General features: G+C 25.9%; 1 protein-coding gene across 3 annotated transcripts in view; it reads left to right on the top strand.

The window, feature by feature from the left end:
* Positions 1-17,196, top strand: part of LOC100198728 (coiled-coil domain-containing protein 93) — an 81,636-nt gene extending 64,440 nt beyond the window's left edge. For all 3 annotated transcript variants that reach the window (XM_065809922.1, XM_065809924.1, XM_065809923.1), the window contains exons 15-20: positions 158-240; positions 402-439; positions 2,222-2,309; positions 4,661-4,774; positions 14,745-14,809; positions 16,713-17,196. In XM_065809922.1, coding sequence (XP_065665994.1) covers positions 158-240; positions 402-439; positions 2,222-2,309; positions 4,661-4,774; positions 14,745-14,801 — 380 coding nt within the window. In that variant the 3' untranslated portion in view covers positions 14,802-14,809; positions 16,713-17,196. The remainder of the gene's footprint in view (positions 1-157; positions 241-401; positions 440-2,221; positions 2,310-4,660; positions 4,775-14,744; positions 14,810-16,712) is intronic.
* Positions 17,197-17,348: the final 152 nt, after the last annotated feature.

Below are 17,348 nucleotides of genomic sequence, written 5' to 3'. Positions count from 1 at the left end.
ATATATATATATATATATATATATATATATATATATATATATATATATATATATATATATATATTAGTACTAATTGTCAAGAATTATACAAAAATAAGCGACTACTTTTAAACAAACAAGCTTTATCATAATTGATAAAAGAAAAATCTTATTATAGTTGCATCAACTCACAAGGAGACAAAACAGTTTTATACATTTTTCAACACATTAGATGATACAAAGCTTTACCTTGAAAAGGAGGTTTGTAAAAATCATGTTGTATGGAACTTTTTTTAATATAGATTTTTGTTTTAGAACTTTTTTTTATTATAGTTTTTAAGTAACTAAAACCTATTGTTTACATTTGCAATGGTTTTTATATTTATTCATTATTTTATAAATATTTATGCTTTATTTATAAGATTGGTCTACTTAATTCAATCCATGACAATTTCAAAACGTAAGTTGTTTTCTATATATATTTTTTATATATAATTCTTCTAATCCTTCCTAATATTTCTTTATTTTTCTTACTCTAAAGGAAAAATTTGAGAGCTTCAGAAAAACAAAAAATAAAAAGTTATTGAGTAATGAGTAGCCTTGTTTAATGTAAGGGACACACTTATGTGATACAAATAATGTAGCGGATAATTTTATTTAATTTCAAATAATGTAGTAGAAATTTTATTTTTAAATTTATTAAAAGTTTTAAATAAAAAAATGTCACTCAGTATGGTAATTTACAATTATATATAATATTATATAAAGTTATACACTTGATATATACAGTTTTATATATATATATATATATATTTATATATATATATATATATATATATATATATATATATATAAATATATATATATATTTATATATATATATATATATATATATATATAATATATATATATATACATATATATATATATATACATATATATATATATATATACATATATATATATATATATACATATATATATATATATATATATATACATATATATATATATATATACATATATATATATATATATATATATATATATATATATATATATATATATATATATATATATATATATATATATATATATATATATATATATATATAAACAGGGGTGTACACTCCGACTTTTGGTTGCCAGAAGGGCGACTAAAAGTAACTAGTTTGTTAATTTTGGTCGCCCACTGACTTTTTGAGCTATTTTTTAAAAGTATTTGGCATTCAGAGGATTTCTCACGTATTCTAGTAATTTTTCATTATAGGACTAATAAAAGTAAAATTGTATAGAAAATAAAAGTAAAATTGTAAACTTTTGTTACTTTCAGATAAAGTGCATGCCGATATATGTGCCATTAGATTTTTTACTTAAATTGAGCGCTTATTTTATCAAAAAAATATGCGCTCGTTTTTACAACAACAAAGTATTGACAAATATTAAAAAAACAGTTAACATATTCTTTAAAACCCTTTGCTTTTAATTTGTTGTAATTATTAAGATCTTATTTGCTACAGGAGCCTAAAAACTATTGATATTTTGAAAGTATTTTAATCACGTCGTAATTAAAAATTAATTTTAAACTGCATTAAAAATTATCTAAACTAATTTAACAAAAATTAATACACAGCTGAAGTATCCTCATACACGGCTGAAGATTTTATATGAAAGGCCTTCTGTGAAAAAATTAAAATATTTATTAAAATTTATCTAATAAATATATTTTATTAAATCTCATCTTAGTTTGAATAGTTTTTCTTTTGTTACCTGGAACCTTTACTCATATGTATGTATATATAATATATATATATACATATATATATATATATATATATATATATATATATATCTATATATATATATATATATATATATATATATATATATATATATTATATATATACATACATACGAATTCCTGTTAAGTGGAACTTAAATCTTAAAAACTTAAAATCAATGGATTTTAGTCACTAACATCATCAACTTATGTAATTACAATTCAGTGAAAATTTTGTGATCACCTGGTGATGCTGATCACAAAAGATCAGTAATATTTTAAATTTATATATATATATATTCAATTATAAATATATATTTACAAAAAGCTGTATATATTGAATTCTATCCTCATACAATACATAAATAATGCACAGTAATATACATACAGTAATATATATAGTATGTAATTTATATTCTAATATTTTTTTGTTTTTTATTAAATGTGCAATAAATTTTTCAGTGCTATGTCGCAATCTGCATCTTCTAAGGATGAGTTTCTCACACAGCTGGCTAAAATAATGGAAGGAGTACAACTTAACAAGGAAAAAGTTGAGTTTTTTTATATTATTTATACATATTATATAATTATAACAAAATTTTGTTTGTAATTGTTTACATTATTATTTCATATACATTGTTCCCTCTTAAATATAACTTGGCAAAAAGGCTTATGTGCATATATTTATATAATAACATAAGTCGCAAAAATGCAGTTTATCAAAAATAAATGTTTCTAAGTTATAAAAATAAACTCAGAAATAGTAGATGTAAAATGGTGGACGTAAAATGGTAGATGTATAATGATAGATGTAAGAAAATGTGTGTACAAGTATACAAAAACAACATGACACAAAGAAAAGTCTTTACTTATAATCATTTTAAAGTGAAAATTTTTCATAAAAAACTGGACTTAAAGTGGACTAAGTGCATTCATTGTAGTTTGCATCATTTAAATCAAAATTATAACTTAAAAAATTATAACTTAAATATGAAACAAATACAATAATAATAACAAAAATATAGTAATAATACCACTACAGTCTTGCAGGAAACACACCTCATTCCTGATTACAAATATAATATTTTGTTTTTGAACTTGAAAATAAAAAATCTATAATATGCAATCTATTTAAAAAATTTATCTGCCAATCGTTCAGAAACAGCAGTTTTTATATTTTTAAAAATGTTTTTCTAACATATTTTTTCTCAATACGGAAGGTAAAAAAAAGTTATCTACTTGTAAAATATATTTATATATTTTTTTAAGTAGCAAGTTTTAAGAGTAATAAAAAGTCATCAATACTAATTAGATTTTTTCTTGGTAAAATTTTTGAAAATATTTGTTTTATTCATTGACTTGTATCAAATTTTGATACAAGTCAATGAATAAAACAAATAATATTTTCAAAAATTTTACCAAGAAAAAATCTAATTAGTATTGATGACTTTTTATTACTTTAAAAACTTGCTACTTAAAAAAATATATAAATATATTTTACAAATAGATAACTTTTTTTCACCTTCCGTATTGAGAAAAAATATGTTGCTGTAATTTACAAGAACCTTAAAGAAAGAAAATAAAAATAAAAAGAATTACACAGCAAATCTAAATTGAATAGTATCTGCACTTCATTTTTTAACTATTGCATGCTGTATAACCCACACCAACTTCTTTATTCCTGGAAAGGCTTTCTATTATAAAGTTATTTTAAATTCATATGAAATGTATAGTTTAATTTGGATTATTTAACTTCAAAACTTTAATTTTTTCTTAAGTGAAATTTGATTAAAATTAATATATTCAAATATCTTTAAATATGTAAAATATTTAAATTAAATACTTATAAAGTAACTCCAAAATGTAGTCCCAAATTTATCATGTTTTTATTCAATTTATTTTAATTAACTGTTCAAAGACCAATATATGTTGATGAAACTGCTCACCTTGCTTCTATGTAACATTCCTTTCTTTTCTGAACTTATGAGATCTCAACTCATGAGAACTCAAATTTCATGACTCTTTTTTTCCTTGTACCAACGTAGCACATATTATATAAACAGTTATATAAATTTGAAGGCAGGAAATTGATACACTAAATATCATCAAATACAGTATAATATTAACATGTATAGCATCTTATCAATATTAACATATATAAAATCTTTTTCAATTTATCTATTATACTATTTAACTGTATTAAAAATAAATGTTAGTAATAGTAAAACATTATTTTATTATGTGTAAATTGAGCATAATATATAATAGGTAGGATGAGATCAAACAAATTTTTTTACTAGAAAAAAACAAAAAGCCTGCAAAATGATGTCCAAACTGTAGTGAAATGTGTCAGTTGGTATGAAAGCATAGGATTTGTCTCTGATCCATAATAATGTAAAGTCAAATTTCAGTTAGGTAATTAATAATAAACAGATAATCAATTACTTATAGATGAAGAGTCTCAGACCTTACAATTCACCCAAGACATAACTCAGAAACAATAAAGAAAGTTTTAAAGTGTAAATAAATGATCCCTGACTGAAAAACAATTTAAACCAATTTTTCTTGTGTATAGCTGTATAAATTAAAGAACTGTTGGTGGATTTAATAATTGATTTATGATCCTTAAAAATAGGGATAACAAAACCCAGAAACAAATTTTAGCTTTTCTGGTGACTATGTAACTATGGAGACGATAATTGTGTTCTATATTGCTGTCTTGGTTGTTTATTTTCATTGTGTGCAATCATGCAAACAATAAATAATAATAAATAGTATTTATAAATATTTTAATTATTTGAATATAATTTCCATTTTAATTATTAATAGAAATTACTCAATAAATTATTATTTTAACATTAAAATTTTCATTGCTTAAATGTCATTGATTGTAATCAAAAGGTTGAAAAGCGTCGTCTGCAAGAGAAAGAAAAGAAAGATAAATTAAATGACCAATGTACAAAAATGATAGAGAAGCAACGTCTGTACTTTAATACAGTATGTGATTTTCAAGAAGTAAGTACTTGGTTATCTTATTATTTGAGTAATGTTAATCATTTATGTACTAATTTTATATTTATGTGTGTAAATAAATATATACATATTTTATGCTCATTGTATCTGTCTTACACTTAGCTATATATATGTGTGTCTCTCTCTCACACACTCTCTCTCTATTGTGTGTGTGTATATATATATATATATATATATATATATATATATATATATATATATATATATATATATATATATATATATATATATATATATATATATATATATATATATATATATATATGTATATATATATATACATATATATATATATATACATATATATATATATATACATATATATATATATATATATATACATATATATATATATATATATATATATATATATATATATATATATATATGCATATATGCATATATGCATATATATGTAGGGGAGAACCTTAATGAATGGGACAGTTTTCATGAAATGCACTTTTTAAATTGTTTTATTTTTTACATTAAAGATAGTTTGATAACCATTAACTCTTGCACTATGATGTACTAAACAGCAACTCCACATGCCTTGATGTTTTGCTTTTATAGAAGAAATGGAGTTTTATAATATCTATGCGAATAAAAAAATTTTGAATTTATATTATTTTGATAAAAAAAATATAATTTCTTAAGGATAAATTTTTATTTATTTTTTTCTTTCTATTTTATGAGTTATTGCAAAAATAAGAGCGTCACAAAGACACTAGTTGATGTCACTCTGTAATGCGCATATTTTGAGCTATATCTGTTAAAATTAGAGATAGGTGGATTCCGAAAAATACTGATTCCGATTCCGATTCTCTGTTGCGATTCCGGTTCTTTACCAATTCCGATTCTTTTGCGATTTTTATTATTTTAATTAAAACTGGTAGTTAAATTAATAATTTAACCATTATATTATGTTAATTTAATATTTATGCAGATTTTAAAAGTGAAAACACCAAAATTAGTTATATTGGTACAGGTGAAACAGGACCAAAGACACCAAGGCCCAGGTATGGAACTTATTATTGAAGATTAATTTAGCATTTATTATTGGGATAACTTCTGATGTGGTCACTTTCGATGAACTTGCAGTAAGCGTGACCTCTTCAAACACTTTTAAAGCAGCAACGAGAGGAACCAAATTATCCCATTCTCCAATTGACAACTCCTTGTTTTGTCGAGTAGCTTTTGGGAAATGTGGCATTACCAACAGAATCGCATCTTTTTGTTCAATTAAACGGTTCAGCATGTGGAAGGTGCTATTCCATCTAGTTGGCTTATCTTGAATAATGCTGTGTTAAGGCAGTCCCAGAATCTCCTGAGATTGTCTCAAAAGTTTGTATGACTTAACCAAATGTTTAAAGTGTCCTACTATTCTTCTACAGGTAGCAGTTAGTAAAGATATGCGTTCATTGTTGAGGCAGCCGTCTTTCACAACTAACTGAAGTGTATGGGCAAGACAAGGAATATTTGTAAACGTCCCGACTTCCATAGCAGAAACAATATTTCTGGCATTATCTCTTACTACTACATGGAGTTTTTCAAGTAGTCATAAAGTTAACAAGATTGGTTGCGGTGTGGGACTCATAAGGAAAAGGTACCACGTCAAGACAAATGTGAATTTGTTTCATATCTTCTGTGAGGAAATGTGCTGTTAGGCTCATGTAATCAACATTGGCTGTTGAGCTCCACATGTCGGTAGTTATACTAACATGATTAGCTTTTTTTGCCAAGAACTGAATTTTACTTGATACCTTTTGATAAATGCTAGGAATATCAAAAGTCGAGAAGTATTTTCTGCTTGGTATCGTATACCTTGGCTCCAAAAACTGTAGTAACCTCTTGAAACTGGGATTTCTACTATACTAACAGGTTGGTTATCTGTGCATATCATTTCAGCAATAAGCCTTGTAATTTTTATTGCCTTCGGTTCTGTAGATGTGAGAGGCCTGGTCTTTGCAAACACTTGGTGTATTGTTGGTTGTTTAGTAGATGAAGATCTAGGCTTCATTTTTATAGAACTAATTGTGGAAGAAGAGCTTCTAGTATTGATCTCCGCATCCTCAGACTTAGGGTTGAGACTTGTGAATGCGGATGCGAGTGTAGTAGATCAAGGTTCCCTTGGCATAGGAGTTTCAAAAGCAGGGTTAGGACTGGATTTACAAGATGGTCCTGCAGTAGAGTTATCCTCGCATATATTAAAATCGATAACGCTAGCTTTATCATGTTTCTGATTTTTGATTTCAGATTTATGAAAGGTTTTTAAATGCTTTAGCATGTTCGATGTTGTGTATGACTGACAAACTCTGCCACCACCCCTGGATATAGCAGTTTTGCAAAAAATGCATATTGCAGAGTTAGTGTCATTTGAATTGATCACAAAATAGTCCCATACCTCGCTTTTTTTATGTTTCAGCATGATAATGACACTCTATATATATATATATATATATATATATATATATATATATATATATATATATATATATATATATATATATATATATATATATATATATATATATATATATATATATATAATACAGAATAATAATACTAACAATAATAATTATTATAATAAAACAAGCAAATATGATTTTTATGATAATACTTACCGTCTGTAAATTGATTAAAATTGAAAAAAATTAATTAATTGAAATTTAGAGTATAAACTTTTACTTTTATTTTCAACGTTTACTGTTGTTAAGGTTCTTTCAAAGTTCCTTAACTTCAACGATGATATTAAATGCGAAAGTGAAGATTTTACATAAATTAAACAAAAAAATCTCAACGTCAAGCAGTGTATATATATTAACTTAAATTATCAAGGGAGTAATAATAAAAGAAGTGAAGTCGTTAAAAAGTCTTTTAAAAAAGAATCGGAATCGTTAAAAAACGTTGAGAATCGCGATTCTTACGATTCCTTGAGAATCGGTGGAATCAGGAGAATCGGAATCAGCTTATCTCTAGTTAAAATATAAATTATTATAAAATAAAAAATTATGAAAATTTAAGTTTTTGTAATACAGTTAGGTTATTGCGACATTATAAAAAAGTTGATTTTTAAAATGTAAATACCGTGGACTTTTGTTTTCTCAATTAAAAATGTATTAACGAGTTTGTTGTATGTAACGAGTTATTAATGGAATTGCTGTAAAATAAAAAAAATCAGTTCCACATATGCCTATTGGTAAAAAAAGTGATTTATTGGACCAGGGCATTTGTTTGATTCATTGAAAAATACTCATTTAATGGGACAAAAAAAAAAAATATTGAATGAGACAAATATAAAAGATTAACAAATGAAAAGGGTTCAGTAGTAAGTTTTAAGTAAGTTAAGCAGTAAAGTTTATTTCTATCATTAGGGATGCCAAAAAAACTATGATATGCTGTACATGTAGACAATAGGAGCGCTATGAGAAATTTTTATTTTGAGGAGACATACATATGTCCTCATATTGACAAACCTAACAAATTATTATTTTTAAAACCAAAATTACTCTATGAATTTCATTTGAAATAGAATATATCAGGCCTTGTTATAAGATTTTATAGCGTAACAAAAATGCATAATGCTAATAGATGTAACTTTAACACAGCTTTGATACTTACATTGTTAAAAGTTAATTTGCATCATTAGCATATTTTAAAGTACTGCGTTGTTTCGAAATTTAATTTTTACCCGTGTTAAAAATCATATAAACTAATATAACAAAAAATACTGCACTAACAATTTTGAAAAATTTGGTATTTAAAGATTTTCTATTTAATTTATTTATTAAAACAATCTAATAAGATAATAAAATCTTTTGCTTCTTTATCACTAGGTATTTAATGTAATATTTTTAATTGATTATAAACAATTTGTAGAGAGATTTTAGTGACCAGTAAGATATTTGTAAACAAAATTTATGTTTATGTCAAAAGAACTTTACAGGATATTGAATTAATAAGAAATAAAAAAATTTAAATCCGTTTGTGAAAAGAATTCTTTTAAAAAAAAACACTTCTTTAACTTTTTTTTAAAAGAAAAAAAATTTCTTTTTTAAAAAAGTTTCTTATTTGCTTTCACATATTTTAATTTAAAATGAATAATTTTACGTAATGAATTAGTTAGCAAGAAAAAAAATTTTCCTCAATTGCAAAACTTTTATACATTCCTTTTAAACTAAATTTTACGTTCTATGTTTTACTAACTATTTCTAACTAAGATTCCTTTAAAACCTAATTTAAATTTTTAGGATCATGTAATTTTTTTTTAATTAGTCTATTTAATAAAATTTATTTAAAATAATCACGGTTGCGGTTAAATTATTTTTTTATGACTTTTTCTGAATAAATGTTACATCAATATAAAAAGATAATTTAAATATTCCAAAATAAAAAAGTTTTTGCTTCATGTAAAACTGTTGAATGCATACGAAAATCACCATTTCCTATGTAAAATGTGAGCTGTGTAATGCTTCATAACAAGGCCTGATGTTTTTTTTTTAAGTTAAACAAAATAGTTTAGTGCAAAAGATATACTTCCATTAATGTTATACTAATGTTAACTAATATCTTAATATATAACTTATCTTAATGTTAACTAATATCTTAATAAGTATCTACCTTACCTCATAAAACTCAACAACAAATCAACTTATTATATTAAATTTTATTCATGTTTAACCAATGCACTAAAAACAACACTTATTGCTTCTCTGTGTAAAAGATAAGTTGGTAAGTATTAAACGCGCATTTATTTTTAAGCATCTGTGTCTTCTCTTATCCTCTTGGAAGTTCGGTTTGACACAGTATAAAATATTCCCACACCCCCAAGCTATGCATGAACTTTAACATTCAAGCAGAATAAATGCGCATTTAATACTTACCAACTTAATGTTTCGTAAATGAAAGTTTAACCTTATTTCGTTTCATACCGCTTATTTCGTACCTTATTTATTTTAACCTTATTTTGTTTCATACCGGTTTTTACAAAACAACAAATTATTATTTCGATTTGTGTATTTTTATTCACTATATTTTTCACGAAACAAGAAAATTTTGTTTCGTTTTAGTACCGTTTTTTGCGAAGTTGTATAAAAATTGTTTCCTTTCATACCGGTTTTATTTAAATAATCTTTTCTATCGTTTCGTCTTGTTTCTTCTTGTACCATTTTAAGACGCAGATGCTTAGTTAAAGATATTAACAGTCAACTTGTAACAACATGTCAGCATGCAAAAGATATTAACAGTCAACTTGCTCCAGACCTACTTGCGCATTGTGAGACTAATTTGAGTTTAGCTGTCTCATCTTGTGATCTTAGTGTTGATGGTTATCTTCTAGACTCTATTAGTCACATCCTTGGCTTGGGCATTTATGTTCGTAAGGATTAACCAATTTGTTGAGAAACAAGGTTTGAATCTTTATTGTGCTGTATTTTAACACCACTTCACTCTATCCCTGTTCTTTTTGTTCTATATTGCTCTCCTTCATCTCAAGACTGCACTCTTTTGAAAATTGTGCTTCTTATGTAACTTCTTGGATTCAGGCTTGCATGGAGTCTTTTATTTCCTTTCAATGGTTCAAAGTCAAACCTCACTCTTCTCCATGGTTTTCCTCATTATGCTGCTGCAATTTCCAATTGTAACCATTACTTCTATATCTATTGCCAAAACAGTTCTGTTTCTCTAGTAAACAGTTTACCATTGCTAGAAACCATTAAAAAAAAGTTTTGTCTAATGCTAAAGATTGCTATTTTCAGGTCACAAAATCTTGCATTTCATCTCAAAAGTTCCAGAAACATCTGGGGAATCTTAAACAGTGTCTATAACAACGTAAAATCTGTTATTCTTCCTCTCTTGCATGATTCAGATTTTGTTACCTCATCTAATGGCAAAGCTGAATTGTTTGCTAAAAACTTTTTAACAATATCATCTCTTGATTCCACTAATCACATCCTACCTGATAAAGTCAACAAACAGGTTGATCCATTGCTTGACATTCATATAACTCCAGCTTCTGTATCTAAAGTGATTTCCAGAGTCTTGTTATCCAGCTTGCTGGAAAGCAGCAGTTATTTATTTATTATTTAGCAGTTATCTCTATTTTCAAAAATTCTGGAGAGCGATCTGACTCTTCTGACTACTATCCCATTAGTCTTCTTCCTATCATAGCAAGATTTTGAATCTTTGATTAAAAAACACTTTCTGATCATTAGTATGGATTTTATAATTTACATTAATAATCTCCAAGAAATTCCCTTACATTAAGAATCTCCCAGAAATTCCATTTAAGGTAGATGGTACTACCATATATTCTAGTCTTGATAAGAAGCCAACACTCTCTGATTGTTTGGAAGAGGCATTTGATCTTGAAAAAAATTTCTCACTTCCGCTACAGTATTGGGCTCTCATTGGCTGGTGAACTTTAACTCAGATTTAACTCAATTTCTTTCAGCTAATCATTATTGCAATAATCAAGATCTTCCTATATTTATGAATTGTAATGAACTCAATGAGTCATTTATTCTTGGTCTTCTAGAATTAAATCTTTCGATCTTTCTTGGAAACCATATATCAAATTTATTGCAAAATTAGCATCTGCAAATTTTTGTTGGTTGTATCTCTTTATCATGCTTGCCACTTTCTTACTTTGGATTCTTTATCTCTATAAACCTCTAATCCGTCCTAGTGTGGAATACTGTTGCCATATCTGGAGTGGATCTTTAAATGATGCCCTTTCTCTTTTAGACAAAGTACAAAAACACGTTGTAAACATAGTTGGACCTGCTCTAGCAGCCAACCTTCAACCGTTATCACAATGTTGTTTCTCTTTCTCTTTTCTATAAATACTATAATTGATGTGGCTTTAAAGAGCTAGCGTCTCTTGTGCCATCTACTAAAATTCATTTGTGTGTTATTCGTCATTCAAATAAGTCTTATCCTTTTACTGTAACTGCTTTAAAAACTCTTATTCAGCTATTTTTTTTCTTCAAACATCAGTTTTTGGAATTCGCTTCCTTCATCTTGTTTTCCTGATTCATTTATCTTTCGTCATCTGTTAATTATTACTTTGCTTTATAAACTTCATTTTCTCTCTTCCAATATCTTCTAATTCTAAAAGCGGTTGCTTGTAGCCTTGTTGGAAGTGAAAATGTTTTAAAAAAAAGAAACAGTCAACTTCACATAACTCGCACTCATAATAGCGCTTCTTGCTGTTGCAATTACAATTACCACATATCCACCACTGACAACTGAAACACTGATATAAACCAAACAAGATTATTCCAGTCACATTTGCATATTTTGCAAGTATTTTTGGGAGATGCTTAAGCTTAGGTATGAATTGTTTACAAATTTACTATTTTGACTGATGATTCCAAAGAATCTGCTCAATCATTTTTTGAGTATCTAATTTATGAATTTCTGATTGCTTGACTGGTAGATGTCTGTCACTAACACTAAATGATATGAAATCAATTTCCCTGATTATTTGTCTGTTGAGTGGATAGATTTTTGAAACCCACTTTTTTAATTGTGAATGACATGTTGTATACTGTGTACGCTAGCTGAGTTAAATTATAAATGTTCATAATCCTTTCTGGATTGGAAGGCAACCATTCATTTTGAACCAATCTAAAATAAGATTTAAAAGGCCCAAACACTGAAACATCTAATGGATGCATTCTATGACTGCAGTGTGGCATAAATATTTATAAAATCAAAGAAATCTTTTTCACAAAACTTTTTATTTCAGATGAAATGCTGTTTTTATGGTTGTCCATTAAAAACTGCACTAGATAATCTGCAGATGGCTTAGTATGGTATACACACCATTTTTCTCCAACCACTTTTTGTTACATAATCCTAAGATTTCTGTCAGTGCTCCACTTATCATAAAATCCTTGTAGTTTTTTCTCAGAAGTATAAATACAGTTGGAACTGTCTTACCCATAGCATTCACAAAAGCAACCATTGTCACTAACAATCCTATTTCTGCTGAAACAACTTGACAAACTCGCTTAGCTCCACAAGTTGAAATAATTTTCGGAGGGTCTGTTACTAATAAAAACCTGTCTCTTCTGCATTAAAAACACATTCAGGTTTGAATTCATATTTTAGTTGAACTTCTAACAAATTATTAAAAAATGTATGTACCCACTATGTTCATTAAAGGCAGTTGCATAAGCAAGGCTTTTTCTGAATTTTGTAGTGAGAATATCTCAAAATGATAATTTCCTGCCCACTGTAGATTTTAATAAATTTTATTTGTTATCTGCATCTTAAATGGACTTAAGAACGTTTTTGACTGCAACTTCAACATCTGAAGAATTTTTTCAAATTTTGTGTTTGGTTTTATCTCAAAAAAATTCAAAACTTCATAAAAATTAAATATATGCAAATGTCATAGAACATTTGTATTAGGGATCGTCCATATATAATGCAACAATAAACTTATTTAAAAAGTAGAAGTAGGAGATCATTTGGTCTTTTGTGCGGCAACTTTCACCAAACTTAAAGGGCTATTTTAATTTTTGGTTTAAAGACTCTGCAAAGGAAAAGCGTTGCGTAATTTATGGATGATCCCTTGTATAATCAAATTATGTACACATTTGTGTATGTATGTAGTGTGTTTAAATACAATTACAAACACAAAACTAAATATCATAATTTAACCAACACATTACAACAAAACTTCAACTATAACTAGATGTATATTTTATGGTACAACAGAAATATAAAGAATCTCTATAGTTTTTAAAATATTCTTATGATTACTAAGTGATATTGTTTTCAGAGTAATCTGTTATTCTGAACGAGCACAAAAGAACACGCTGTAAGTAAGCGAAACATGAGAAGCAAATTTACAAATCTTCAAATATATTATCCTATTGAAACAAAAAACAAAAGTGGCCAGCCAATGACTAGCCGCTATTTACACATTGGAATGTTATCAGCTTGCCATTTATAACTGCTTCCTAATGGTCTCCTAAGACCATTATTTTTATCTTATGGTCTACTAATACCAATATCTTTAATGTAGATAAAAACTGGAGTTCTTATTTCTTTTCTTTATATCTAAGTAATCATTTCTAAATATCTAAATAAATAAAAATCTTCTTAAACAAATGCTGATGGACTTGAATTAAAAGAATATGAAAAAACAGATTTTACTTTAAAACTTTTGCTTTTATTAAATTTGTTATTAAAGTGAAAATATATTGATTGTTTTGAACATTCAAACAAAAATTTAAGTTTAAACTAAAGCATTGGGCACACTCGTTTTGAACCGTACTATCAGAACTGCAATTTTCGTTATATAAAATGGAAAATATGTGTGACCATTAATGACCAAAACTTACCAAAAGAAAATTTTTCGCCTCATAAATAATCATTACTTTGTCCCATTCAACAAGCTTCCCATTTAATTGGAAAATGAAGAGCCAGACTAAGAACAGCATTAACTTAACATGAAGGCTTTAAAATTTGAAACAAGACAACTGCGTATTTAAAAATGGTGTTTAATTTTCCATAATTTCAGTAATCACTGCAAAATCAGAAAAACAAAATTGTTTTCAAAATTACTTTTTGTTCTTCAAAACAAAATACTATCTAATACCATTATGCTTAGACCATAATAGGAATAATGATTCGGTGTTTTGAGTAGTTGTGTCTAACACTTCTTACCACAGGAGTTTGAATATTGTAGATGCTTTAATGCAAATTTGATTTTGTCCCATTCAATAATTGTCATATTCATTACAGTTCTCCCCAATATGTGTGTATAAATGTCCTTTTTTTTTTTTGTCCTTTATTATTAATAATTTTGTCCTTTTTTATTATTAATTTATCCTTTCTTATTAGTGTTGTGTAAATATGCAACACTAATGATAAAGGATACATACATTTTTATATACATATGCTGAATGTGATTTTGCATTTTTTATGTTTGTTATTCAAGGAATGTAAAAAGAATGAAATCATCGGTGCAAAATTGGCAGCTGCTGTTAGAAATTAGTTTATCCTGTAAATATTATTAATAAAATGTTGTTATAGTTTTTACTTTAAAAACATTTAGTATGATTTAGTTAATTGTTGTATTTTTTTAATTTTTATTACTACTATTATACATTGTGTAATGATTTTTTTTTTTTTTTTGCTTAATCTAAAAGATAGAACTGTATCTCGTGTTTGTTGAATGGAATTTCCTAATTTTTGTAGTTTTCTTTTTTTAAGTTAATGTTCTGAAATAAATGTAAATACTTTTATATAAAAGAATATATAAACTACTCATGTTTTCGTGTGTTTTCTACCATCGTTTCTTAAAAAAAGGTTTCGATCATATTTTTATTTAAAAAAATAAGTAAAGTTTATCTTATAATACAAATTGTTTTTATTAACAAGTTCATTTCAAATCTAACTACCCTAAGGGAGACACAATTAAATATTTTTCAAAACTAATAAAATTATATTTTTATTGATATAAAATTATAATAATATGTATAAAATAATTATAATATATATATATATATATATTTATTTGTGTGTGTGTATATGTATATATACACACACACACACACACATATATATATATATATATATATATATATATATATATATATATATATATATGTGTGTGTGTGTGTGTGTGTGTATATATATACACACACACATATATATATATATGTGTGTATATATATATATATATTCTAAAAAAGTTCTACAGTGGTGCAAAGGTAATAGTTTGAAAATTATTCTTTAAGATGCAAATCCTTCTAATCATCCTAAAGAGCACTAGATTGAGGATTTTTGGGCAATAGTTAAAGGAGTTCTTCGTAAGGCATGTGGAGAAACAAAAAATAAAAAGAATTAATTCATAAAAAGTGGATTAATGCCACCAATAAGGTGAAAAAAGAAAAAATCTATGAAATGATGGCATCAACCCGCTATAAAATGTGATCTCTTGCCAAACAGCCCATCAAGCCCCTTAAAATTAAATTGAAACCCTTATTGATGTAAACACATTATATAAAATCATAAAAAAAACTGAAATAAAATGCATTTATGGTTAGAGAGAGATATCTCTAATTAAAGTTGATCCGATTCTTCCGTGTTCACCCAATATTAAAATGTTTCTCCACACAGTAGCCTTTCTTTTAAAGGCTCATGTTTAAAAGTTATAATGTTTAAAAGTATATTATTATAATATTGAGAAAAGGGTTGAAAAGCTATTAAGAAAAAAATATTAACTTGAATTAACTTAATTATTAACTACTGAACTAAAGTAAAAAAGGGTTTTTAAGAAAATTGGAGAAACGGAATTAATGGTACCGATAACTAAAAAACAAAAAATCTCAGGAAATTTATGATGGAAAGACTCAGCACAGAACAATGAACCAAAGTTGTTCAATTTTATTTTGAAAGTCAGATACAAAGATCATATCAAAATTTCTTTCATATGCTAAATGCAACTAGCACTCCAACAATTTACCAATTGGTTCAATCTACACGAAAATTGATTTTTTATAATAATTTAACTTTATTTTTTAAATAAATTTTTTTATAATTTTATTAGTTTTAAATGTTATTTTGTCAAGTTAAATAACATGTAATCTAATTTTTATAAATATGGATTATCATACTATTAAAAAATCATTAAATATATATATATATGTGTAAATTAAATATATATATTAAATATATGGATATATATATATATATATATATATATATATATATATATATATATATATATATTTATATATATATATATATTAATTTTATAATAATATGCTATTAATGTATATAGCTGTTTATTGCTTCTTTTTTTAATAATTTGTTAAAAAATAAGTTGCATTTTTCTAGATTTTTAAAAATGTCATAAACTTTGTAAACGAATTGTTGTTATTTTACATTTTTTTTGTTTTAGCTCTATTTATTAACTCGTTCGCTACTTTATTATTGTTTTAAAAAATGGCTTCAATCATGTTTTCGATGTTTAAAAGACTAAATAAAGTATCTTATACTTGTTTGATGCAAAAAAAGTCAATGTCAATCATTGCTCCAACCAGCTTTGAACTCTTAAAAGAAAGTATGGATAGCCTGTTAGAAAATATTTGGAGCGGTTTTTTATGGGCTGCCCCAAAAAAAAGGCGTTCAATATCAAAACGTCGATATTTACGCAAATTTAGAGAGCTAAAACTTCGCGATGATATAGAAGATTGTGTTGTCTGTGGAAACAAAAAGTTAATGGGTAAACTGTGTCAAAATTGTTTTCAGTGGACAATGTCTTTAACTGAAGAAGCATGGAAGAAACAGAGAGAGGAAGGAAAATGTAGAAGAGACAGATATGTTCGCTAATGTTTTTAACTTTTATATTTTTAAGCAGTGAAATATATAAAATAAATCTAGAATTTTGTACTAAACTCTTGTCCCTTATGTTTTCATATTTGAATTTCAAACATTTCTAAATTTTCTGTTTCTCAAAGAATAAAGGATAAAAAGGAGTTATTCAAGTTATCAAGTAGTTAAAAAGTTATTAAAACAAACAAAAAATTCGAAAAAA

This window comes from Hydra vulgaris, chromosome 11 (genome assembly GCF_038396675.1).
Source record: "Hydra vulgaris chromosome 11, alternate assembly HydraT2T_AEP".
Taxonomy (NCBI): domain Eukaryota; kingdom Metazoa; phylum Cnidaria; class Hydrozoa; order Anthoathecata; family Hydridae; genus Hydra; species Hydra vulgaris.
Note: the sequence above shows the minus strand (reverse complement) of the source record. Positions and strands in the feature narration are given on the sequence as shown.